This window comes from Lotus japonicus, chromosome 3 (genome assembly GCF_012489685.1).
Source record: "Lotus japonicus ecotype B-129 chromosome 3, LjGifu_v1.2".
Lineage (NCBI taxonomy): Eukaryota > Viridiplantae > Streptophyta > Magnoliopsida > Fabales > Fabaceae > Lotus > Lotus japonicus.
The window spans coordinates 74,503,003-74,529,511 of NC_080043.1; the positions used below are offsets into that span (position 1 = coordinate 74,503,003).

At 36.9% G+C, this 26,509-nt stretch overlaps 1 protein-coding gene and 1 non-coding gene across 2 annotated transcripts; both read right to left on the minus strand.

Annotated features, from left to right (window-relative positions):
- Positions 1-654: 654 nt before the first annotated feature.
- On the minus strand, positions 655-761 carry LOC130709643 (small nucleolar RNA R71). The gene has a single exon (XR_009010122.1). It is a non-coding gene; the product is annotated as a small nucleolar RNA R71 (small nucleolar RNA).
- A 6,729-nt stretch (positions 762-7,490) lies between these two features.
- On the minus strand, positions 7,491-21,606 carry LOC130745858 (N-terminal acetyltransferase A complex auxiliary subunit NAA15). Its single transcript, XM_057598261.1, has 26 exons — positions 21,362-21,606; positions 20,606-20,684; positions 20,314-20,396; positions 20,073-20,222; positions 18,515-18,630; positions 17,962-18,067; positions 17,257-17,328; positions 17,055-17,170; positions 15,896-16,028; positions 15,632-15,709; positions 15,492-15,545; positions 15,284-15,354; positions 14,899-14,953; positions 14,729-14,824; positions 13,713-13,841; positions 13,498-13,580; positions 13,166-13,396; positions 11,250-11,382; positions 11,059-11,166; positions 10,306-10,437; positions 9,859-9,915; positions 9,374-9,471; positions 9,198-9,256; positions 9,000-9,111; positions 8,781-8,881; positions 7,491-8,220 (listed from the first exon to the last, which is right to left on the minus strand). The coding sequence occupies exons 1-26, from the start codon at positions 21,410-21,412 to the stop codon at positions 8,018-8,020; spliced, it is 2,706 nt and encodes a 901-aa protein (XP_057454244.1). The 5' UTR covers positions 21,413-21,606; the 3' UTR covers positions 7,491-8,017.
- Positions 21,607-26,509: the final 4,903 nt, after the last annotated feature.

Here is a 26,509-nt window from a genome sequence, read left to right on the forward strand (position 1 = left end):
GAGTAAACACAACTGCTGCAATAGAAGAGACACACGAGGAGGTAGAGGCAAGACTCAGGGTTGAGTATGAAGCGAGATGGGACACTGAAGTTGAAGTTCAGAGGCTTCGCCAGATACAAGACGATGAGGAATTTGATCCATAAAGACCACTAAGGGATATCATTGCTCCTCGCCAGTGGCGGACCTATATGTAAGTGAGGGGCCCTGAACAAAAAAAATTGCACTAAATTTCTTATATAATTTTTTTTTGAACCCCTTGAAAATTTTAAATTATACTAGTAGACTAAGTTTTGCACCTATTTGCATCAAAGACCCACCTATTTGCACAACTATAACTTGTATAATTTCTAATGTATAAACATATTAAAGTTGTTTTTAATTATATTTTTACCGATGTGTTCATTTGAAAAATTTGAACCCCTAACCCCGGGGTCCTGGATCCGCCACTGCTCCTCGCATAAGGATCCACATGCTCTCATGGATAGATTTACTAGACACTGTGAGTCTCGCAAAAGGCGTGAAATCAGCTCAGACATTGTCCGGATGATTCTCTTTCACTATTCTTTGAGGCCACAACCCCCTAATATCATTTGGACATGGGATGACTTGGCAGAGAAATTCATCACCAGGTTCTTTCCAACCACTCGTATTAGGAAGGAAAAGTAAGAGATTTATGCTTTTACCCAACATAAATCATATAATTTGTTTGAGGCATGGGAGCCTTTCAAGGGGCTTCTGATGAAGTGTCCAGGTCATAATATTCCTACCCGTGAACAAGTAGAGAAATTATACTCATCATTGAATGAGTACACAACAAATAAACTAGCATAAATCTAGTCAGAGATTTCTAGTGCATATGATTCATTGCCTAGTCAGAGAGCCCTTGAGATCATCAACAACTTGGCCATTAGAGATGCACAATCAAATCATGACACGAAAAACCGAGAAGTTGTTCTTGAAGTTGAGTCATTTTATGTTCTTGATTCCAATAAAAAGTTGTCTCAAAATGTTGATTTGATGGTAAAACGAATGGAAAAAAGCCACGTGAATTTTGAAGACGTTGCTTTTGATGAAGAGGTGAAGGCGATGGGTAATTCTCACAACAACCCCTACTCAAATAATTTCAATCTGGGTTGGAGGAATCACCCAAACTTCTCGTGGAACGATCAAAGACCCTCACCATTTCAAGACCAAGGAAATGAAAAGGTGAGTCCAGAAGAGATCGTGGGAGAACTAGCCCAAGCCACTAGCAAGTTCTAGATGTGAATGTATAACTCAAAAAATTAGGAATAGGCTTTGAACCTTGTCCAAATACAAACATATCAACCACTTCGGCTCTCAGTTGTTTTGTCTTTTCTATGCATTGTTATGTATATATAAGTGTTTACTTGAACACAAAATACATTGTATAAATATTTCTAGAAGTTTGGGGGTCATGACCCCATCATGTCTATTCATAATTCCGTCACTGTTAGAAATGCAAAATCGCACTTATATAATAGATGAGCAACCAAAAATAAAATTAAAAGTCATTTATTTTCTAAGGAAAACAATCAATGACAAGATTCCAAATCCATTTGGAACCAGCAACAAGGCTAAACACATCGATCACAAATGTGACATTCCACATCCAAATTTTGATTGATCTTTGGAGTTTTTAAAATCAGGTGGGCAAGCAGCAAATTAATGTATAGACATGTACAGCCATTATTATATATGAAAACTATTCTTGAAGAATATATAGGGGCCACATGATTGCTATGTTGCTACTAGTCGTGGTGAAACAAGATATACATAACATAGAGTGAGCAGAAGCATGTGTCTCTGGAATTTAATTGCTAGGTGAACATGACAACATAAGCTCTTATCTAACCTAATACATTCAAACTGTCCCTCCCCAACCGAGCACATGTTTCCCACAGCTTCGACATCAACATGAGATTCACTGCTCAGGTCCACACACACTCACACGTGATGGTAGTTGTATCTTGGGAATGGCATATCACCTGGATCACATTGTTCTTACAGGCAGCTTCAACCTTCAACTAAATTGTAAACATAAATTATCACGGTTTAGCATAGGGATACACACGGCTGGGTTAACCTAATCAACTCGTTCGATCCAACTCAATCTAAAGACAAAAGCTTGGTTCGATTTGAATATTTGCAAGTTAGTTGTGATTTAATTTTTACAAATCCGAACAAATTGATTGGGTCTCAGATTTAGAAAAATAAAAATGATCTAAATCGAGTATGTCCTATTTTTTTGGATCAAATTATGTTATCATTTACTCATTTTTTAGCCTGAGAGCCACGAGCCTATTTCTTCTGTTCTAATCTCTCAAACCCTAAGCCTCCAGCCCTCATCCTCGATCAGTCGTCCCTTCTTTAGCCATACCAAACAGCCTCCGTGCCTCCATTTTTTGACATACCCATATTTGCACGTTTCATAGATACCACATGTTTATTTGTACACAATGAGGCTAAACGATCAAAATAACAGTCGAAATCAGGTGAGTGAGAAGGAAAGTGAGAGATCAATCTGGTCTGAGTAAGATAAGAGGTGTGATAGGTTAATTAATGCACAACAGCAGAGGACGAACAAGAAACTTCAAAGGAAAGGATCAACGATGAACAAAGATGAAAACGAAAGAGCAAACAACGGCGGTAGTAGCGGAGGTTCTATTAGATTGCTTCTGCTAAACCTGATGTTTTTCTTCTTTGCTCATACACAAGTTTTATGCAAATGTTCAATTATATTATGATATTGTCACACTATACTTGAATTTAAAATTATAAAAAGGAAAAAAAATGTAAAATTATGATTTTTTTTATTAAACTACAAGTATTCTTCTATAAGACCAGAGTCATGTATAGACATTTTAAAGTGAAAATGTTAAAGTGGTTTTCTTTTGACAAGAATTTTAAAGAGACTTAATATATCATATAAGCTATCATATTTTATATTAATCTTCTAGATTTTTGAGATGCAAAATCATTTATAAAAGTTTTATAATCAAGAAATTAAAACATTTTCCTTTCAATAAATAAGATAACTAACTCATTCAACCTATCTTGTAGGTGATTGTCCTATCATGTTTTCACCTATTAAACTTGTTTCTACTTCATCTATAGGAATGGTAACAAATTTATCAAGAGAGCCACGTTGAATTAGTTTTTCAACTTTTCTTTTATTAGTCTTCATTATTTCAAAATTAGATTCATACTTTCTATTTCACATGTTCTCTTACAAATATAATAAGAATTAAACATATAAATAAAATAATACTGCAAAATAAAATAAAAATGATGAACAATATAATTACATGGAACACAAGAAATGAAATAATGAGTGATTTTGCAACACTTTGATATCAAGTATTTCCTTTGACAATTCACTTCAAGGTAGATATAATGAAAATTTTCGTTTTTCTTAGAGAACCGTACGTGAAGAGTAAACTTATACAGTACTAAAGATACTCAGGCATAAAAAGAACTAACAGTTAGAGTAAACAAAATTAATTTTTCAATTTTGGGAAAGTATAAATAACGGATAGTTTATTCATTATTTTTTTAGAAAATGTAAATTTCCTAATACAAAACACTATATATTATTAATAATTGCTAAAATTATTTTTCCAATTTTTACGCTGCAATTAATATGACCTAATTTTTCAATATTTCATTACCATTCTTAAATCTCATCAATATATACTTTGTGCTATAAAAAAATTGGGGCCTAAGGCTATTGTCTTACTAGCATTACTATATACATGACCATGTCTAAGACAATCATATTTGACATAATCTTTATATGAAATGGTAAAACTCTCACCACCAACTACCAGGTAAAATTATGAAATATATGATTGACGTATATGCAAAACGTATTTAGATTTTCATCGTATCGTTATTAAATTTTAATTATAATGGATTAGGGGACATATAAAAAAATATTGATGTGACTGTTCAATTTGCGCAATCCTTGATCCTGAAACTGTGAATATGAGGCACAACTATTATTTGTAGTTGGGCTTTAATTATTCCACACTTAATCATTAAAACCGACAACAAAACGAATCAATCCTATAAAATCAATAATACTGATCATTTTAGTAACTATAATATGCTAAAAATGTCCAACGGCTGATTTCTTTTTCATTTCAATGAAATTCATTCATCCAATCAATAGGGTGTCGAGAAAATCTGAACAAATATATACTCCCTTTTTTTGATCTGTAAATAAATTTCAATTCTTCAAATTCAATGCATATATCGACATTCACAATCAAATGATTCAAATGAATAATTCAATGTGAGGAAGTGCCTAACTAGTCATTGCAGCAACTTAAACTTCAAAATTTTCAGTAGAACAAATCTCAAGTGGGATCAAATGTGGACCAAGGTCTTAGTTGATTGTTTTTCCACTTGCCATTGCCCATTTGCCCATTAGGTTCTTGTTGTTTGGTCCCATCTAGTTCATTCCTCTTTCACAATATACTTCCACTTCTTGTTAAGATGAAATAATTCAGGCCGCTCACATAGACTTATAACTTGCATTATATCCAAGTTAGGTCATGCATATTTATTAAATAAATTAGGTCAATATTTTTCAAAAGCTTAATTAGGGATGGTACTCACATGGGGCGGGGACGGGGAGTGTCTCATAGTTCCTTGTCGTGCATCTCTTCTTTGGCTAAAATGTATCTGAAATAGATTTTTACTAAATTCTCGAATAAAGTTAGTCTTTTCAAAAAGAGAAAAAAAAAATATGTGTCAAAAATATGTCATGAATCCACGGGTTTATTTACTGTGCACAACTTTTATTTTGTGTAAGGTTACACAACCCTTGTTTTTACTTGCTATACCAGGTTGCTTTCCAGTTAATTCATTTTGAATTTTTTTATTTTACTAAATTATAGTTAACCCTTGTTTACCCACCACCACCATTTTGCCATGGCTGAAGAGGAAGGAGATGAGGAGAAGAAAGGGGTGGCTCCGGCGGTGGCAGGAGAGGTTGTGGTGGCCGCTGGAGTGAGGATGTGTTAACAGCGCCACCACCACCAGAAAAACAAAGCCAAACACCAACCAAGCCCAGCCTTCATAATCGATCGGGATCCTCCATAGTCGAGATCTTAGGCGTCGTCACGTAGCACCTCATCTCCACCGTTTCAGTCTTCACGGAACCATAGATCCATAGCCAACGTCGTTCGCGTCTCCACCACAGGGTCACCACGATCGAAATTTCTTCTGATCCCTCTCTCATCGTCTTCTCCGATCTCACTTCTGGTATCACCTCTCCCATCTTCCCTCTTTTATTCGATGGTTGATTGCAGTGTATGGCTGGTGGTGGTGTTGGTGATTGGTGGGGGAGGGAGAAGAAGATCTGTTGGTGGCGGCGGCAGCGGGGGTGGTGGAGGAGGAGGGATTTGGGGAAAGAAAAGGGGAATAAGTGGGGGAGAGGTAGGGATTAGTCTAATTTTGTTTTGATTTGGGTTTGCAGGTCCATGGATGTGTTTTCTTTCATCTTCATTTTCTGATTATGGCTTAGGGAAGGTTTGATTGGGGGTGGGAGTGAAGTGGTTCTAATGGTGGAGAGGTAGCTATGGTGGCTGGCGGTCATGGTGGAGGGTTGTAATTGTGGTGGTTTGAGTTGTTGGTAGGGAAAAAGAAGGTTGAGTTTATGGGAGGTGGTGGTGCTGTTGGGTGGGGGTTCTGGTGGTGGTATGGTTGGGTTCTACAGTTAAGAGGAAGAAGGGGAGAGAAAGAAGGGAGTGGAGCCGGTGGTGGAGGAAGGGAGGGGTGGTGATTGGTGGGGGAGGAAGGAGAATATTTGGTGGTGACAGCGGCGGCGCTGGCGGCGGATGACGTGGAGGTTGAGTGGAGGAAGGTGGTGGAGAGAGGAGGAAATTAACATATAAATTTATAAATTTTATAAATTAAAATAAATGAATGACCTGAACACCTACAAATGCAGGTAAAAATTAGGGTTGTGCAACCTTACACAAGAGAAAAGTTGTGCACACTAAATGAACCCTGAATCCACCATAACGTTTTCCTACATTTCCTCTTTCCATTTTCCACTGCTACCACTAACGGTGCCGCCATGACATAATCTACCATCATTGCCACTGTATGACAGAGTTTATTGTCACCTAGCCTGATACCCACCACCATAACTCAACATCCTCTACCCTTGTTGGCACCATTGTCATCTTCACAACTATTTGGCCTCCATAACTGTTCTTGCTCAACACCCTCCCTCAACATGCACTAGGCACCCTCCATTGATATCGCTCCACCGCCTCCACTTAACACCATCCTTCACCGCCACCGCTATGCCTTCACTATAGTCATTATCTATTGATGTTTAATGGCGCACCCTCCCAGCACCTTCATCGCTATTACCGTTAGACATCATTAACAATCATCATTATCTAACTTCCTCCACTGCTATTGCCACTGTCATCTGGCACTACCCACATTGTTAGCGTCCAACATTCTCCATTATTGTCATTGTCGCACCGCTTCTATAGGTACTCCAACTGCCACCACCATCAAGCACGCTTCTATAGGTACTCCAACTGCCACCACCATCAAGCACCCTCTAACTTTCTTGAAGACCCTCCAACACCACCATCGTTGCACTATCACTATTAGCATTGTGTGTCTCCACTACCGATAACCCTTCACCTTCACAACTACCACCACTAGGTAATTTGCAATGTCGCCGCTCCTAGAACCTGATGGTGATGCTTGTTTCCATTGGCACCTTGGATGATCCACCACCATCGCTCGAAACCTCCATCATCGTTGTTGCTCATCATTCACCATCATTATTGATATTGTCCACCACCCTTTACCATTATCACCACCACCTGAGATCGTTCCATGACAAAGATTAGATGGTACTCCCTAAGTTCTTTTTTAAGTGTCGTTTTAGCATAAAGCTCTCCAACCAAGATAGTTGATTGTTAGAGTGTTTTTTCTCATTCTACCATCTCACACCTCAATCATAAAGTCATAAAGCTCTCCAACCAAGATAATGAATTATTACTTTTTTTCCACTCTCATCCATTTATCACTCTCACCCAATCATAAAGTCAGCTCTTCATAGTTATTGAGAAAGGAGAATTTTATGGAAAATGTGAAGTGGAGTTATTAAAAAAGTAAGGGTATAATTGACAAATTGTAACCTTAAAACGTCAAAATAACAGTTAAATAGGAACAAAAAGTTCTTCTAAAACAACACTTAAAAATAAACCGATGGAGTATCAAATAGTGGTGGAAGATATTAGACAACAACCGCAATGATAGACGGTGTGAATTAGCAATGATGGTAGTGGAAAGTTATAATAGCAGCGGTGAAGCCCGTAGGTTCAAAAAATTAACATTTTAAAATTTAAAACAAAAAAAAATAAAGATAAAATAAACTTAAGTTATAAACTGAAAACTAATTAAATAACCGCAACAGTGCTGAACTCGAGAAATTCATCCAAAATTAAAGCTGTCATTTCAGCATCCAGTAACAAAATCTTCACATGATTTAATGTTTATACATGATAAATAAGCTAATAAAATTGGAAAGGTACAACATGCTCTCCCTATAATTATGTTGGCAGGATGCAGCAGAACCAGAAACTCCCAAAAAAATATTCTGTAGCTCTCCCAACGAGCAAAACGATAACCTCAGTGGTGCAAATGCATGAAAGACCGCAGTCTACCACCTCTCAGGAAAAAGGAGAGCAGATAAAAAGAAAGCCAATCCTAAAACATAATTGAAGCAAAATTATACACATTTGCAAATGGAGTACATTTCACAGTTGGGAGGGAGAATTGGTGAAGAGAAGACACATGGGATCCCATTGTGTAGAATTTGCCATAACCCGCGCCAAAACTGTGACCTTATCGGTGCAAACTGCAATGCAGTCAGTCAGGAGAAATGCAGTTTGGTTTACCAAACAACCAAACTGGGTAACTTATATATCTGTTAGCCTCATGGATGTATTTTACTTGGTCAGATAGCAAGTTGTTTAAATGCCTCTAGTTTCCCATTTGATGTTATGGATCCCACGTTTTGAGTACACACGGAATGGTTCAAAGTCTCATTTTCAGAGTTCTTAGATAACTGTTTTAAGGCCGTGTTTGAAGAGGCAGAGCTGCGGCTACCTTCAAAGTACCTTGAATAAGGAAAGTATTCTGCACAACGCACTTTCCATCCTGCAAGAGTTAAGTGATGCAAATAAAAATAAGAAAATGTAAGGAAATATAAAAATAAGAAAATGTAAGAAAAATATTAGGAAAAGAATTAAGAAATTTAAATAGCAAAATTTCCCGATTTGGGACAAAATACACCTTTGACAAAAAAAATTAAGACTTCAATTCTATCTGCAAAGAGAAGAACTTGGAAACTTTTAAATTTTTAAGAACAATCACCCATCTCCAAATACTTTCAAAGGCCTTGACCCCATCCCAGAATAATGGCCAAATGAATAACCAAGTGTTTGATCTAACAATTTTCATTATCTTCATCCTCAATTCGTCAAAAGGAAAAAGAAAGAAAATCGTGTTCACTTTTCAGAGCAACCATTACATTTTATCTTTTACACGTCCAAGTGACAGAAAACTTTGGCGTAGGAAAATGAACCCAAACACATAATTTTCTGAAACTAAAAGCACCAACTGTGGCAAATATCAGGTTTTAAGATTACCATGTGTAATGGTCCTTAAGGCCCCCCAGAGAGATCAATTAGGCAATCCAAAAACTCAATTACACTTACTCAATGCAGCATCTTGATCAAGAAGTACTGTTCCCAAAAGTTTGTGAACTGCAATACAGTCTTTAAGTTTCCATTCCCTGATCGGTCCGAGTGCTCCATTTCTAGCAGGAAAAAATAATGAAAGATTCAATATTTCTATTGCTCAAATTTGAACTGCAAAATATTTTCCATATCCACTACTTAATAGACACAGGAAAATCACTGAGTGTGTTTTATTACCTTGGCACAATATTATTTGTTGACTCTTCAATCAACTTGACAGCCTCAGACTTTCTATTTGGATCCAAAATGTACAAGGTTTCGGCAAAAGCAGCTCTATGCATCAAAGAATCTGCAAACAATGAATAAACAAAATAAGAACTCTTTACAAAGAAGCTTGAAATATGTGTTTCCATGTTGAAGGTAAGGTTCACTGACCTTTATGTTTTTCAAGGAAAGAGTTGTTTGCCTCAAACAGAGTTTTCTCATGCAGCTGACTGGAATAAAAGAAATAAACAGATGGAGTTAAAATTCCATCATAAACATAAAATGAATAAAAGAATTCTAGATACCTAAAAAAATAGAGAAAGGGTAAAAACAACAGCATTAGGTACCTAATAGTTGAGCGCTCAGCTTCTAAGACACTCCATATCAGTTTCTCGCTTTCAGTCACAGGAGTATTCATGGATCTCACTTGATGAAAAAACTTTATCTGCAACATATGGACTGAAATAAATGACTGCAGAAAGAGGGTTTTCCCTCCATGTGTGTGTTGTGTGTGTGATGCCACAAGAATAAAGAGCACAATGTGTCCTCAAAGTAACAATAAATTGAATAACAGAGCAGGAGCACATAGAGCCAAATCTGAAGTGTATATTTTCTTTTCAGTCGCCTAATTCTCCATATGCTTTCCAAGTACAAACATGTTGAGGTATGATATATGATGATTGTAATAATAAAATAATAATTTATAAAAGATGGCTTGTACACAATGATGGAGTTCACCTGTATTATACTTTTAGTATGAAGAATATTATAAAAGTAAACTATTTAATCCCAATACATGGAATTAATTTCCTCTTCAGAAGAGACACCATACCAGGCAACGATGAGAATCAGGGTGTTCAGCATCCAACCTCAGTAACTGCTTTACAGCCTACAACACCAAAGATACAGAGGGAACAAAATGTAATTGGCATCAAACTCTAAAATGAAAAGGGAAAAATAAGTTTATCATAACCTCACAAGATACGCTAATAAAATTGTTCAAATACTATTGCTATGTTTGGTTGGAGGGAGGGGAAGGGGAAAGGAAAGAAAACACGGAAATTGAGGAGTGAACCGTGTTTTCTTTCCTTTCCCCTTCCTCCAACCAAACAAAGCCTATAACTGACATTAACTGTTTAGTCACAAAATAGAGCTCTCCCAGTGCCAGACACTTTAGATTTCTAATGTGCTTAAAGGAGAAAGGAAGAAGTACTAGCTTGACAACATTGCTTAAATTTAAGAAAAAAATAATGGTAAATAAAGTCTGGTCTCCACTTACCTGAAAGGTAAGCAAAACCTTCTGCTTCCTTGTATATAATTCAAAAGAGAGCAAGTGTGTCTCTAATGAATCAGGTGAATTCTTCTGCAGCAACTTCAAGTATTTAATAGCTTCCGACAGTGGATCATCAACCTAAGTAGGGAAAGCCACATGTGAAACAGAACTATATCAGTCCTAACAATCATAATGACAACAGTAGAAAAATATTCTGGAATTAGATCAGGTTTTGATAAACCTGACAACATACAGACTTTAACAGTTTGATAAATATGTCAAGTACACAAATAGTGAAAGTATGTTTCTTTTTCAGCAAGGCACTTTAACTAGTCAGTGACTCAATTCCATATAATAGTTTCATTTGAAAGAAAAATATTCACATTCACCTAATAAATCTAAATCCTATCTACCCATATGCATCAAAAGATATGCAAATGCATAGGCCCTTGCAACACCATTTTGAATAATAAAGAGCAGTGATTTTCTTTTGTGCATTTCTAAATCCTCACTTTTGAAGATTCATATTCTCTATCTCTAACTCAAGCATAACGCTCTTTGATTATCATAAATATTTAGGGTTTTCTGCCAAGATCTAAAATGTCAATATGCATGGTGATTAGTGACAATGACCATAATGGTAACCTGAAGTAAGAATCCAAGGAGAAAACTTTTATTTTATCCATTAAATTAGAAATATAAAACACAGGCTAAAGAGAATCGCAATGGTTACTGAAATTGAAGGCACTAAAATTTAACCTGCAATAACTTCTCCCCATGTGGATCAGGATCCACAGGTTTTACATGCCGTTTCCCAGACTTGGATACCCCACTGGCACTTAACTCTTCATTCTTTTCTTCTGCTCCCTGAAAACAAAATAGAACAATAGGATGAATGAATAACCTTCCTGCATTAAGTTCAAATGAAGCTATAGAAATGAGTACAATACTTTCTTAGCTCTTGCTTCTGCCTTTCTTTGTTTTTGTCGCATTTTCTTTTTCTGAGCAGGAAGCAACTTTGACATCTCCTCATCTTCCTCCGCCGTAGACTTCGGGGGAGAGTCATGCAACTTAATATAGCATCTGCAGCTCAAAGTGTTAAGATCATGAATACAAAATCAGAAAGCAAATTGCTTTACTGATAATATTAATACAAATATTAATAACGAATGAATGTTAATATCAAATATATACCATAGAAGCTATATATCTGATAGGAAGATTGATGGAATGATATCTAAGGAGTAGAAAGTCCTAAGCATGGTTTTTGTAAAATTTGAAAATGGCACACCATAGAGTACCAGAGAGATTTTGTAGAAGGCTCTGGAAAAGGAGAAGAGTTAGGGCTGCTCTTGCTTGCATTGGTTGATCAAAGATGTGTAAGAAGAGGTCAAATCTAGTGTAACGAAACAAGGGGATGCAGATTTCCCTATAACTATAGTCTATAGGTGTGGACCAAGGGTCAAGTCTGAGCCATTATCTCTTCATCCTGATTCTATAGAATAGATCTAGAAGACAGTATACATACTGTTTACTGATGAGTACAATAGTCTTAAATAGAGAATTGTGAGAAGAAATCAATCAAAAGTTTGAGATATGGAGACAAGTCATGAAAACACATGCCTTCAGTTTAGCAATAGACAAACAAGCCATAACTTAGAGCTCAAAATTGCATAAGAAGCAATATCACGAGTTTCATGTATCAAGTATATACAAAATGATGGAGAGATGGATGGAGGACAATTATAGGATCCAAGCAAGTTGGTTGGAATGGAGGAACGCATCGGGTGTAATCTGCGATAAAAAAAGTATAATTAAGACTTTAAGGGAAAATTTGACTACACAGTTGCAAGACCTGCAATGCATGGGACTGAATGTTACAGTAAAAAGTCAACAAGAGAGTGAGCTAAGTGTAGCAAAGATGAGAATGTTAAGATGGATGAGTGGTGGTTACACAAGATATTATAAGAACAGAAATACAAAAATATAAAGTTGGGGTGGCTCCCATACTGAAAAGGAAGCAATTATCATCTTAGATGGTGTAGGCATATCTGGAGAAGACTCATAGAATCATCAAGGAGGGCTGATCAGATGAAAGAGTCCAGAAGTTAGGGGAAGGGGGGAGACAAAGGAAAACTTTAGGCCTAACCACTCAGAGGGATAGAAGTTGATAAGAACCTTGGGAGAACCACACCACAAAAGCTAGCTGTTGTAGTTGGAGAGCCCAAGGCATTATAAACCCCACATTAGAATCCCATACTTCCAATGTGGGACTCAAGTCCCATACCTTGCAATGGGGTCCTAACAGAAGTAAATAATCTATTTGTAAACGTAATGTATGACAACAAAGATGGTGTTCAGTGTTCTCATCTTAGATGGTTTACAAGACGCATAGAATCACCTGGAAGGAGGGCTGATCAGATGGAAGAGTCAAGTAGTTAGGAGCAGAGGGAGAAAAAGGAAAGGCCAAATCAGTGAGGGATAGACGTAAACAATCTATTTGTAAGCTTAATATATGACAACAGCTCAATGGTGTAGATTGATTCATGTACGCAACCCGACCTAGTGGGAAAAGACTTAGATGGTGATAGATAAATGAATAGTTATAGCAGTCTTAAAGGAGTGTTGTTTAGGTCAAAAAACTATCAACCACCACCAAAATTGAAGCACACGTTAGAAAACTCTCAACCTCAATAATTAAAGAAGAGAAAGTGAGAAACGACAAAGGAAATGTTTTAATAAGAATTAAAGGTTCAGTTTCCCAACACACATCCTCATATGTACGAGTGAAGGGTTTTTAAGTTGCAACTTTTAACTCCCATACATGTACACAGTGAACCAAACCATTGTCCAACATGATATTCACCTGATAGCTCCAGCAGCTGCTTTATGAAAATATGAATGTGAGTGCAATTGATCTTGAAATTTAAGCATTTCCACGTAAGTACGCAGAGTCATTTTCCTTAAGCAATATGAATGAAAATCAAATTGGTCCTCATTAATATCAGCATAGTGCTTCTCCACTCCTAAAAATTTCTTGAGAGCCCGTCCAAGATCACCCTGGCGGAAAAAGCTTTCACCCGAGGCAAGCTCATACCTTCCAAATATAGGAAACTAGATATTAAAACATGAATAAAGAAATTAAACCACAATATCCATTGGATAGTGCAGAATATTAAAATATTGCTGTATACCAACCACATGCACTGCATATCATGAAGGTTGTTGTGTTGATCCCCTTCTTTTGTGAACAACACAGCAGTTTTTTCTGCCAAGGCAACCTTGTATCAAGGGATATATACATGAATAGTCAGAAAAAGGCAGACTAGAAAACAACACAGTTTACAAGAAAACAACAGTATCCTATGCCTAGGTAGCTGATAATCAAATATAATCGAAAGACAGATAAATACCTGATCAGCCTGCAGCATGCGCTTAACACATTCACTATTAACATAACGATCAGCAAGATCCATACACCTAGCTTCATCTGCAAATGCAGCAGCAGCACTAAAATCACCAGCATGCTTCAGTATCCGACTCTGTTATACAAAGACAAGCAACATTCTTTTAATTTTTTGTTATTGACTGTTGACAAAAGCACTAGTAAATCCAAAATCAGTTTCAACTCATTTTATTCATCAAAAGCCTTACAAGTCCCCACACACTTGGCTCACTCACAAGAGACTTAATAATCTAAATTGCTTTAAATTTTAATTTTACTCAAGATTCAAGAATAGCAATGCTTCCTTTAACATGAATAACTCAATATTCTAAAGGCATGAACAACTCTATAAATAGATGTACTGCGTACGCGTAATACAAACTCACAATGGAATGAAATCACAGATTTCTCCCTCATTGATTCACTCTCCTTTCTCTCTTTCGCTCTAACTCTAAATCTTAAAAATTACATTACACATTGAATAAGTTGATAATATAGTCTTGCTGAAAAACATTTAAACATTCATTTATGATATCATTAGATATCCCTATTTTTATGAAGTAAAATAGAGTTGAAGTGTTTCATCATGTCATATTTAATTTTTTTTTAATTTAAAAACAATGATTTATTGGCTTATGAGCATTTAGAAATGAGTTAAGCACAAACTTCAAGGCCAAAAGGAACAAACTAATTTTAAAAATGCTATTTAGCACAATTCATAATTTGGCACACCAGTAACTTATGTAACTAGGCTCAGTGCATATGAAATGTTGACAATGGATAATGGTTGACATTCTGTGCAAATTAATTGCATCACAGAAATTCTAAAAGTTAAACAGCCAAACCAGAGTCAGTTTCATTAAGATAGTGGCATTCTGTTATAACTAGAATATAAAGCTTTACCATATAACAGAGGACTACAACGTACAATGAAATGAACTAATCTCATAACAAGCAAAAAAGTGTTTATAACTTTAAGCATACCTTGACAGAATATAGATCAATGACAGTAGGAGTGTGTTCTATAGCCTCATCGATTTTAGCAATAGCAAGTTCATATTGCCCTCGCCTGTCATAATGCTGCACCAGTGCAAATTATTAGCGAGAAAAAGGAGAAATAAAAATGACACTAAGAATCAAAGAGTAGAACCAACCTGAGCCAATAAAAACAAAGTCCACATCAGAGTTGAAGGGGGTTCCTTTTCCATACTGCATAATAGGTAGACAATGATTAGCTATTTAGTAGTAAATATATAACTCCAACATACTAACTAAATAGATTGTTTCCATTTAGTCGACTTGGGTGCGGTTGTGTTTACGGTTTTTTCTTTGGTGCTTCATAGATATGGTTATTTCAAGGGAAAATCAATTACTGTCTTAATGGTCTGCACTCTGCAAAGATACATGTAGATATGGCTTGCAGATTTCCTCACTTTCTTCATTTGACAGTTAACCAAGAGAGTTCCGAGATGATCTTTGAACCATATGTGCATTTAGTTCAAGACATGTGTGAGAACAACAAATCTAACGAGTATTTACCTCCCAGGATATTGGCCTGACGTCCTAATTGAATGCTCTAAATCGAGGATAAGTTGTTCCAAAATGTCTGCCTGGACAAAGTTTTTTTAAGAAATCAGAACCCACAGAAACAGTCCATTCCACCACCATAACATATACTGGCAGAAAAAGTCAATCATAGGAAATCTCAAACCCTTACAAAAGTAGAAGAGTAACTGATAAAACTAACCTTCCCAGGATGATTATACAAAGAAGAAAGATCAGAGAACAGAGATGGAACTCCCTAGAAATGACCACCAAAAGAAATTTCAATTAATTCTGAAACAACTAAAGATGGCATAATACAATATTCAAAGGAAGTTGGCATACCTTAGTTAAGAGAGGCCTAATATAATTGTCGGCTGCTTCTCGAAATTTGTCACCTTGTAGAAAATCTAGTGGTATTCTCTGACAAACAAGAAGATCCACTGAAGACAATAAGTACTGAAAATATGACAAGTGATACAAAGACAAGAACATGTATACTTTCACATGGATAATATGGATATGTATTAATTAGTGATGATTTTCATAAGGAAAGATAGTAAACAAAAGGCCTAAATAACCAGTAACTACAACAATAAACTGCATTACCTTAACAGCAGAAGACCACTTATATTGCTGCCCAAGTGTTTTGTACAAGGAATCTAACCGATCTATTTGATCAAGAGAGAACTGGCCATCTTCTAAATATAACCCAACACACTTTTGGAGACCTTCATAGTATCTGATTGGTAACACGAATCATGAACTAAAACTTAGCTTCTACAGTTCAACTAGCAAAACACATAATAATTACCGTACATAAATTCCAATAAAACAATCTCAGATAGTTTACCAAACCAAATACAGACAAGAACACAAAAAAAAAACATAAACTAAGCAACCATTTGACCAGAACATACCCTTAAACAACAAATGCACACAATGCAGCAGTACTCAATAAAGTTCCATGTACCAGAGTGAGACATATCAACAACAAAAAGAAGTGGTCCATATTAATTTATTAATACTAGAGGACCATTTATCGAAATTCTGAAAATCAGATAATTATGACTATTACAAATTCCAAATTAGAGGTATATGGTAACTTGAAAAAATACTTAGTCCCTTTTTTTCAATTACCTGACTTAGAAATATGGTTAACTATAGCTCCAAGCAAGGAAGCATGGACACTTGATAAACTCTTAAACCAAAATAAAACTATAGCTCCAAACAAATTTAACTATTGAAGTAAAGAAGCCTTTTAACAAGAACTACAGCACGAGTTATTTTTATTTAAATATCAATGGAATTGTTAAACCCAAAAGAGTACAAATTGATATCCAGAAAAAAAAAATATATATATATATATAATACGAGAACAAAACAAAAATATGAATAAAAGAATGTTCAATTGATTCACAGCATAGAAAATAGACAAAATCAATCAAGATAGAAAGTTAAGACAAGTAAATGAAAAAATGAGTATACGTTACATGTCATCAGAAAATGGTGGTGTAAAAGCAACAGTGAAGACAAAAGTGTACATAAGAGCAACCTTAGACAACATGCATTTATCTCACCATCAAAACACATTGAATAATTGAATCCAAACATTTTGTGTTGAGAATAATTTTATAATTTATATAAAAGCTAGAAGTGTGCGAATGAAACACTTAGGGTAGAAAAAAACAAGAGAACACGAAGAAAAAAAAAACATCAAAAAACTAATCAATGGATACACTTCGACCTAAAAGGTGTCCTTTATCACCTATAATTATCAGGATTCGTGGAAAGTAATCCCCGGTACAATGTTTCAGCTTCTTCTAAGTGACCCAGCTTCCGTAAAAGTGAAACCTCTTGTTCTTTAACTGCAAGCTTATCAACCTAATAAGACATTATCAGAAACAAGTTATTGCAGCATGCAAAATAAGTTAAATTTTCAAGTTACCCAGGCATAAAAACATACATACAATTTTTGATTCTTTTTTGCGCAACTCCTCCAGAGCTCTCTCAAGAAATCCGCATTCCTCTAATAAAGAAATCTGGGCAGTAAAATTTGGCGCAGAAAAGCACAACCGCACCAAGAAAAAATATCAGCACCCAAACCATCAAAAGGCTTCATTTAGTTAAACATCCATAATTAGAATTGAAAGCAAAAGGATTCATATTCAACAAATGTAATTCAACCATACTCATTTATTAATCAAAATAATGAAAATTTCCCATTTGTTTTATAAAGCCATAGTGTGATCATATTCTAATGATAGAAGCTTCTAATACAATGAATATCTTGGGCGTTAATAAGCCAATTTTCAGGCAACTAATGCCTCAGAGAAGTCACCAAAAGAAGACTTTTACTAAATAGAAACTCGAGAATTTTTTGGACTTTTTTTTTAAAAGGTAACTTGTTCGGCTAAGGGATGACCAGACAGATGGCCAGTTCATTAAATTACATGTTTACCCATCTGGTAAAACGATCACCCCAAAATTTACAAACCATCCAGATCACTGGATCCACTCCTATAGTTTCAAAGAATATATAGATATTTAAAAATTATACAAAAAGTCGCCAGCTAATTAAGCTAAAAGTTGCATCAAGCGGTATCAAGTGAATAACTGAATAAGTATTATGCATTAAATAAGAAACAGTAACAGACACACTGTCAGAGGAAAACCTTATACAAAAGCATTTCCCCATGCTCCCATCGTTCATTTTCTGGAGGATAATCACCTTCTAAAGTCCCTTCATATGCTTCTAAAATTTCAACAGCCTTGGACGCACTGTTACACACTTGAAAGGTAAGTATTACAAACTACCAAACTAACCAAATTATGCTAATTCAACAACTATTTCAAAAAATAGAAAACTGGAGTGATGACACGATCCACAGGTTCAGAGAGTAGATTGCTTGACTAAGACGTGCCTGATATTGTGTGTTCAATTCTCTCCCTCCTCTCACCTCCCCCCACCCCAAAAAAAAAATCCAGATCCTAAAGGCCTTCTATATAACCCAAAAATAAGGAAACTTTTGCAAAGAACCCAACAACTGCCAACTACATTTTTTGCAGGAAGAAATTGGGAGAAGCAAAGAAAGTACAATAGGGTTAAATTGTCGTATATACACATTGTGTCCATGAAATCAATGATACAACAGAAGAAACATTGGCAAAAAAAGGCAGTCCAAGGTATCACAATTGGAAAAACATTGATATAAATACATTTCATACTTAGAGTTCAAATGATGGGCAGCAGAAAACCCAATCCAGTTCATGCGATGATTTGGCTTCAGAGTCAAAAGTTGCTGTCTGGTCTCAACAAAGCCCGTTAAATCTCGCATTTGAGCCTAAGTAAGGAGTACAAAAAACAATCAGAAAAGTTAAACAAATTGCACCATAAAAAAAATCACCGAACATATACTCATATGCATGCATGTTTCATGAAAAGTGAAAGAGACACAGGACAAAAGTACAATGGAAAAGTTATATGCTCCATTTCATGGTGAGGGTTGTGATGATATTCCATGAAAATTCGCTACACTAACAGCACTGGAATGTTGACAATGTTCAAGTCAGCTTTTTAACTTAAAAAAATAGTTTTCTGTTTACTCAAAAGCCAAAACTTTCAACAGAGTATTTGCAAAAAGTATCATCAAATACCAGATCATAGAATAAATGCTCAAGTTTTGTCACACATTTTCATAACAGGCGAGACACAGAGCAAACATCTAGTGAATTTTGAGCTTATGATTCAATTATCCACATGGCTCTTATTTGAGGAGGAGACACATTAGACAGAGGCTGAAAAGTCACACAAACATTTTTCAAAGGAAACAATATCATTTACTCATTTTTCTTTTAATAGCTCAGGCAAGGCTCTCAAGTTTTTACCTTATTGAAGAGTTATACATTTGTAAACTGTAACAGCACATTTTCATAAAAGAAACAATATCGTTTGCTCCTCTGTTGTTTAATAGCTCAGGCAACTTTCAAATCTTTGGAAGACTAACCCTACATCAAACTCTTCTCTTTTGATCCAGAGGAAGGGTACTCCACACATGACAGGTTATCGGTCCAAAAAGCAAGGACATTTAAATTTTGGTGTGCATGCATCTGTATTCATATGCTTCTAGACACTGTTTGCTCATAAAGCTAAATTATAATCAATTTCCACAGGACCTAATCTAGGATAGTGTCATTGGGGATTCTTTTGTAGAATTGAGTGAAAGGAGATATCATGGGGCTCTCTAATCATCCAGGGAATTGTTCTTGTATTCTACTGTTCTTTCCTACCTGATTCAGCTATCACATTGGTACTGGATTGGGTCTAGTGTTCTTGCATAAAATTCATTACATTCCTATTCTACTAATTCCAGTCTTTATCTCTTTAAATATCTCTTGTTCATCTAAGGATTGTTCTTGGGACATTCAGGTTTATTGAAATTAGAGTTTCACATTTACTTGTTCAACCTCTTTAGCATGATCTTTAGAAACTTCTCCATGTAAGCAATCTCTTAGTGACTTTATGTCAACTCATGTTTCAATAAATATGACTTCTGACCAAAACCTAATCTACTTATTAAATGTGCCGAAGGCAAAAAAGATTTATCCATAAATCAAACAGATTGTAACATCATAGTTTTGACTATAGTACATGCCACCCTAAACAACTAACACCCAAGTTAAATACATTGGGAACCGTGTGTGTGTGTGTGCATGTGTTGAAAGGCTTTGAGTTCATATCTGCTATAGAGAAGCACGTAGAGAAAAATTACACTTATGATGCTACCTGTAAGAGTGATAGGTCACGCAGAATTTCAATATTGTCAGGATCTATTTTCAGTGCATTTCGGTAGCACTTGATTGCCTCCCTGTATTCTCTGTCTGATCGATAAAGGAGTCCAAAAACATGCCAGCAAACATGACTTTTAAGGTCATTCTGTACCAGAACAAGGATTAAAGCAAAATTAACTGACAAACAGTGATTGAAAGATTATTATATCATGTAAAATCAGAGACAATAAGCAGACCTTCAATCCTTGACGAACAAGGTCATATGCTTCAGATTTACGATCCATGCAATTTAATGTCAAGCCCTTCATCGATAAAGTTTCTAGCATCAAGAAAAGGGAGCAGACCCCATAAATAAATAAATAAAATATAACCAAAAAAGCAAAATATGCAATAAATATTAAAAAAATGATATTGCATTTCTTTCTTGCATGACTCACTTTGAGTTTGAGTCTTAAACAATTTAGAAAGGAAATATAATGAATCCTGGCCATAAGGAAAAGATTAAAATAATAATGTCTAAAAACATACCTCCATGGTCTGGAAATTTTCTCAAAATCGCATCAGCTGCTTTGAGGCCCTTCTTATATTGCTTGGTTTCATATGATTTCTGCAGCAACAAGAACAATGATAAATAACGACAACGACCCATAAAATCTACCATTATCTCAAAAAAACAGATTATTTCACTTACTCACATAAAGCTACTAGAAGCAACAAATGGACATTTTCACATAAAGAAAACCTACTAGAAGGAACACGTAAAACGCCAAATATATTCAGCGCAAGAAATCCACTTCAATTACATCCATCTTTTCTGTTTTACTTCCATTAAGTCAAGTAGTAGACATTGATAAAAAAAAAAAAAAATCACACCCACTCTTATATCAGTTCTAGCTACCAACTTTAAAATACCAAATTCTAGCCCCATCCTAATCCAATTAAAACCTGAAGCTCCATGCAAAACAAACAAAGAACACAGTGAAGCCTAAAAATTAAAACTTGAAAGCACCAATTTATCAATATTTCCACCAAAGACCTTAAACCCTGCGTCAAACATCACAAATTACACAAACAAAGTTCAATCCCAAACTATGATGCTCCTCCTTTCAGATTTCCCCCCAGATTCTGAGTTACCAGAGATAGCGTGAGAACCTCGAGCAGAATCTAGGGTTTTACGAAGGGGAAGCAATCGAGGGCGCGGAAATCAAGTTGGATCGAGCGACGAACAAGCAAAGCAGAGAAGTGAAGATAATGGCGGAAATTGAGAGAATCGAAAGTACTTACAACAATAAGCTTGAAGAGGTTGGCCTCCTTCGGAGGCAGAGAAGCACCCATTGTTGTTGTTGCAGAGAGAGGGAGTGAGAGAGTAGAAAGAGATGTAGCAGAGGAGATAGTGAAACGATAGATAGGGTCGCGTCGCGTGTGTGTGAGAGAGAGACAGGGGAAAAGGGTATATGTATGTGGCGTTTTTGTGAGCTGCAATTGCAAGACAACCCTACTGCTATGAGAACATGAACTAGTAAGAAGCAAGAGGACTTTCTTGGCTATAACCATTAAATTGCTATTTATTTTCATAACCTAACTCAAATTATTATAAGAAAATTATTAAAATTAAAATTTATAATTAAAGGAGTGCTATTTTTCGCGGAAAAAGAAAACTTCATTAGAAAATAATCGGAAGAATATACGGAAGACAAGAGGCACGAATACAATCAAGGGTCACCCCAGCCAACTAGCATCTTCATGCTGTAAAGAAAATTTAGCTAAGTTATGAGCCACCGTATTAACTTTTCTGTAAACGTGCTCTAAAGAAAATAAATCAAACTTAGATGATAATCTCTTAATATCATATATGAGCTTTTCAAAAAAATAAATAAATATATATATATATATCAGATATGAGAATGTCAAGGTAAGTCATATCGGAAAGTGAGTGTTATTAACATTTTTTCTTAATATCTTCAGATATGATACAGTCTCAATGTGGCTATGGCATGATAGGTTGAAAGTAACAACAAAAAATAGTAATGATTAATAGCACCATAAATTTAATTTTTTTCGGCACATTTTGTGTTTCCTTTTGGTGCATACGGTACATTAAAATTCATATGAAATAATTTAAATTTACTCATGAATTCGCTTTAATTGCATTTTCTGGGTAATTTTGCCGAAGTTGGAATCGACAATGATGTAGTCCTTATAAGAATCTGTGAGACGAAATTGGGTGAGGGGCGTGATGGCTCTGAAGACCTTGGCAAAGAGGACAGTTTGGATCATGTTGTTGTTGTCGGGGCAGAGGAGATTGAGGCACTTGCCAGTGATTTCATGTACCTTACCGTCGAAGAAGTTGTCACTGATGGTGCACACGATGCTGACAGGTCGCTCCATGGACATTGTTGGTCATGGTTAGGGTTTTAGAGAAGATTCTTCAAATGCAAAGTGAGCAGGATGGGAATAAAAATTTAATTTTTATTTTAATAAAGTATTTTAAAAGAAATTTGATTTATGGTTGTTTGTTTACAATATTAAAATTGTTTTTCACTTAAAAAACAACTAGAAAAAATTGATTATTTAACAAACTAAATAGCTTAAAGAAATAATCAGATTATTGTTTGTCTTATTTTTGTTTTAATTATGTTTCTTATCAAAAGCATACACAAACAATTCAAAAAATATATGAGTGATTATTTCACGAAATAAGTAGAGATAAATGATACATGTGAACTTGTTACGCGCGTTATGTTCCTAATTGCTATATACTTTTTTTTTTTGGTCAATCGGTCAATAATATCATTAAACCAGGAAACAGACGAGGGGAGCTTTGTGGCTCCAAGACTTTACACAAAACTGTAGTGCAAGACTACAGGAAACAACAGAGATCAACAAGAGCAAAGCAGGTACATAAAGCATTAAATTACAAGCTTGCTAGTTGATTGCCTTAACTGCTCAGAACACCCAGCAGGGTAGGCATAAGGAGAGTAAAGAGTAACAGAACCGATGGTACCTAACAAACCAAAAACCATATGTCTTTAATAAAGTCCACATCTACCAAGGCTCTTATTAAACTGCAGGGAAAAAAGGGGGTGGCTGATCACCTAAGGAACCAAAAGACAACCACACCAAACAAATAGAAGCCGCAGTGAATGAGCCATCTCTCCCACAAAGCTACAAGCATAGTAGTAAAGCTAAAGCTGCTCATGACGAGCAGAACCTTCCCCTGGTCTAGGTGGGGGACGTTGTCGAGGTTCCATCTCATGGCTAGACCCTCCATAATGGGGCAGGGGGGAGAAGGGAGGGATGATCCATCTTGGGTCAGTAGAGGAGAGATCTCTATCTCTAAACAAGGCAGCTTGGATCGCCGGAGGGGGGTTCCACACCCAGGAGTTGTGAATACTATTAGTCAGGCCTAGTTTAGCCACACGGTGTGCCACCTCATTCCCTTCTCTTGGGGTCCAAGATAGACCCGACGTCACAAAAGTCTTCCTCAACGAGTTAATATCATGCACTAAGTTCATAATCTCACCTTGATCGATTAATCCCCTACAAGCTTGCACAAGTTGGAGGGAGTCAGATTCAAAGATGACCTTCAAGCACCCCATGCTTTGAGCGAAGGCCACAGCATCACGCAAAATCAAAGCCTCTGCCATCAGAGGGGATCTAGCAGGAAAGACTCGAGTATGGCCAGTTAAAAGGTACCCTTCTTCATCCCTAAGAATAATGCTCCCAGCAGCTCTAGAATTTGAATTATGAAATGCTGCATCCATATTGCATTTAACAAAGCCCTGGGGAGGTCTTCTCCAGTGTACATTCTGTCTTCTTTCCCCACCAAAGGGTGGTTGTCGCTGCCTCCTAGCGTTAGAGGCTTGCTGGTACTCTTGCTGAGCGAGGTGGGCAGAAGTTAGGACTTGCGAGGGCACAAGGGGGGAGCCAGAAAACACAGCTTGGTTGCGGGCTTTCCAGATCCCCCAAAGGGTAAAACCTAAAGAGGAGAAAGCAAAGTCCACATGTTCCTTGATATCTCTAAATTGGGTAAGCATGGAAACGAGCCAGGAAGCCATAGATAAAACAGAACCAGGACTCAGAGTAACCTGAAGTGAGGACCCAAACCATACTGGTCTAGTCCACTCACAGAAGAGGAGGGCATGTACAGCAGTTTCCTCCTCCTTAAGGCAGATGGGGCAGGTAGGATCTCTGACAATGTGTCTATTACGTAAGTTACTCTTTACGGCAACAGCATTGTTGCACAAAGACCACAGGAAATGTTTAATTTTTTGGGGGAGGGATGCACCCCAAATCTGTTTCCATAAAAGAGGCTGAGAATAAGTCCTTGATGGTCCCGCAACAGAGAGATCTGCATGCTCTTTTGCAACAAAATACCCTGAATTAACAACATAAGTTCCTTGTTTATTATAGGGCCAAATGAAGCGATCACCTTGCTGGGTCCAGCTAATGGGGGTGTTGAGAACTTCCTGAATTCTGAAAGGGGGTAAAATATGCCTAATTTTATCCAAGTCCCATCTTCTTTCATCAACCATTAAAAGGTCTTTAACCAGAAGATCCTGGTGGGGTGTGTTGTCCCTTAGAGTAACACCTGAACTGATCCACTTATGTTTCCAAACATCAATACTATTGCCATCTCCGATGAGCCAAAGCCCATGCTTGAGTAGAAAGTCGCGGCCTTGTAAGAGGCTACTCCAACCCCAGGAGGAAGCTCTCCCTCTAAGAGCCTGGAAGAAAGAGCCATGCGGGAATTAGAGCGCTTGTATAGTTTTAACCCAGAGAGAATTAGGATACTGGAGAACCCGCCAGGCTTGCTTCGCTAATAATGCCGTATTCATAAGCTCGAAATCTCTGAAGCCCATGCCGCCTATAGATTTGGCATTGGAGAGAACTTGCCATTTCCTCCAATGAACACCACGCTCCTTCTGGCCTTTGTTCCACCAAAATTGGGCCACTTTGGCACAAATGTTTTTGCAGAAACCCTTGGGAAAACGAACAATGGACATCGCATACGAGGGAATAGCTTGCAGGACGGCCTTGATCATAATCTCTTTTCCTGCTTGGTTGAGTAGCTTACCCTTCCAACCCAAGATTTTAGTGATAATCCTTTCCTTGATCCAGTCGAGGGCTCTGCGTTTGGACCTATCCCATTCAGCCGGGAGACCCAGGTATCTACCAGGGGAATCCCAAACCTGCATATGAACAATGTCAGCAGGAACAGCCAGATTACCTGGGGACACATTGCTTCCTCCTATAATGCCAGATTTGAGAGAGTTTATCCGCTGTCCAGAGGCCATAGAGTAGAGGTTGAGGATGTTTTGGAAAGCAAAGAACTCTTGCTGATCAGCTTTGGCAAAGAGGATAGTGTCATCAGCAAAGAATAAGTGGGTAAGACAGGGACCCGAGTTAGGTAGTTGAATCCCTTGAATCTTCTTTAGCCTTACAGCATTAAGGAGTAAGTGAGATAAGACATCTGAAGCAAGGATGAAGAGGTAGGGGGACAGAGGGTCCCCCTGCCTTAAGCCACGTTGTGGAGAAAACGCTCTTCCCACAACACCATTGATTTTCAATCGATAGGACACTCCTCTCACTAGGACCATAACACGTTGTACCCAAACCGCAGGGAACCCATATGCTAGAAGAATTTTTTCTAGGAATATCCATTCAAGCCTATCGTAGGCCTTGTTCATGTCCAATTTCATAATAACATTCCTTTGCTGACTTTGCTTTCTTTTTTTTAAGAGATAGAACATTTCTTGGACTACTAAAAAGTTATCTTGGATTTGCCTCCCCCCAACAAAAGCACTTTGGTTGGGGGAGATTAAAGACTTCATAGCCTCTTTCAAGCGCAGCACCATGATTCTGGAAATAATCTTGCACACAAAGTTGGTGCAACTAATAGGTCTGTAGTGATTTAGAGACTCAGGATGATTGATTTTTGGCACTAAGACAATGAGCGTTTCATTAATATCTTTGGGGAGGTAACCAAACTGGAAGAAGTTGCGAATAGCAGAGCATAGGTCCCCTTTGATAGTATCCCAATGGTTTTGATAGAATAAGCCACTGTAGCCATCAGGTCCCGGCGCTTTGGTTTTACCCAAACTGAAGGCCGCCTCCTTGATCTCAGAGTCTAGAACCGGTAGCAAGAGCTTATGCTTCAGGTCAGTAGAAACAATAGAAGGAATTTGGGCAAGACAATCCTCAAGGTGAGAGATACCTTCACTGGTGAAAATCTGCTTAAAATAGGACAGCGCTTCATAGTTAATTCTCGTTTGTCCCTCTGCCCAGGTGCCATCCGCTAATTTAAGCCTTAAGATCCGATTTGAATCTCTACGCTGGATCGTCGAGGCATGGAAGAATCGTGTATTACGATCTCCCCAGGCAAGCCATTTAACCCTCGACCTCTGACCCCAATACACTTCTTCCCTCTTC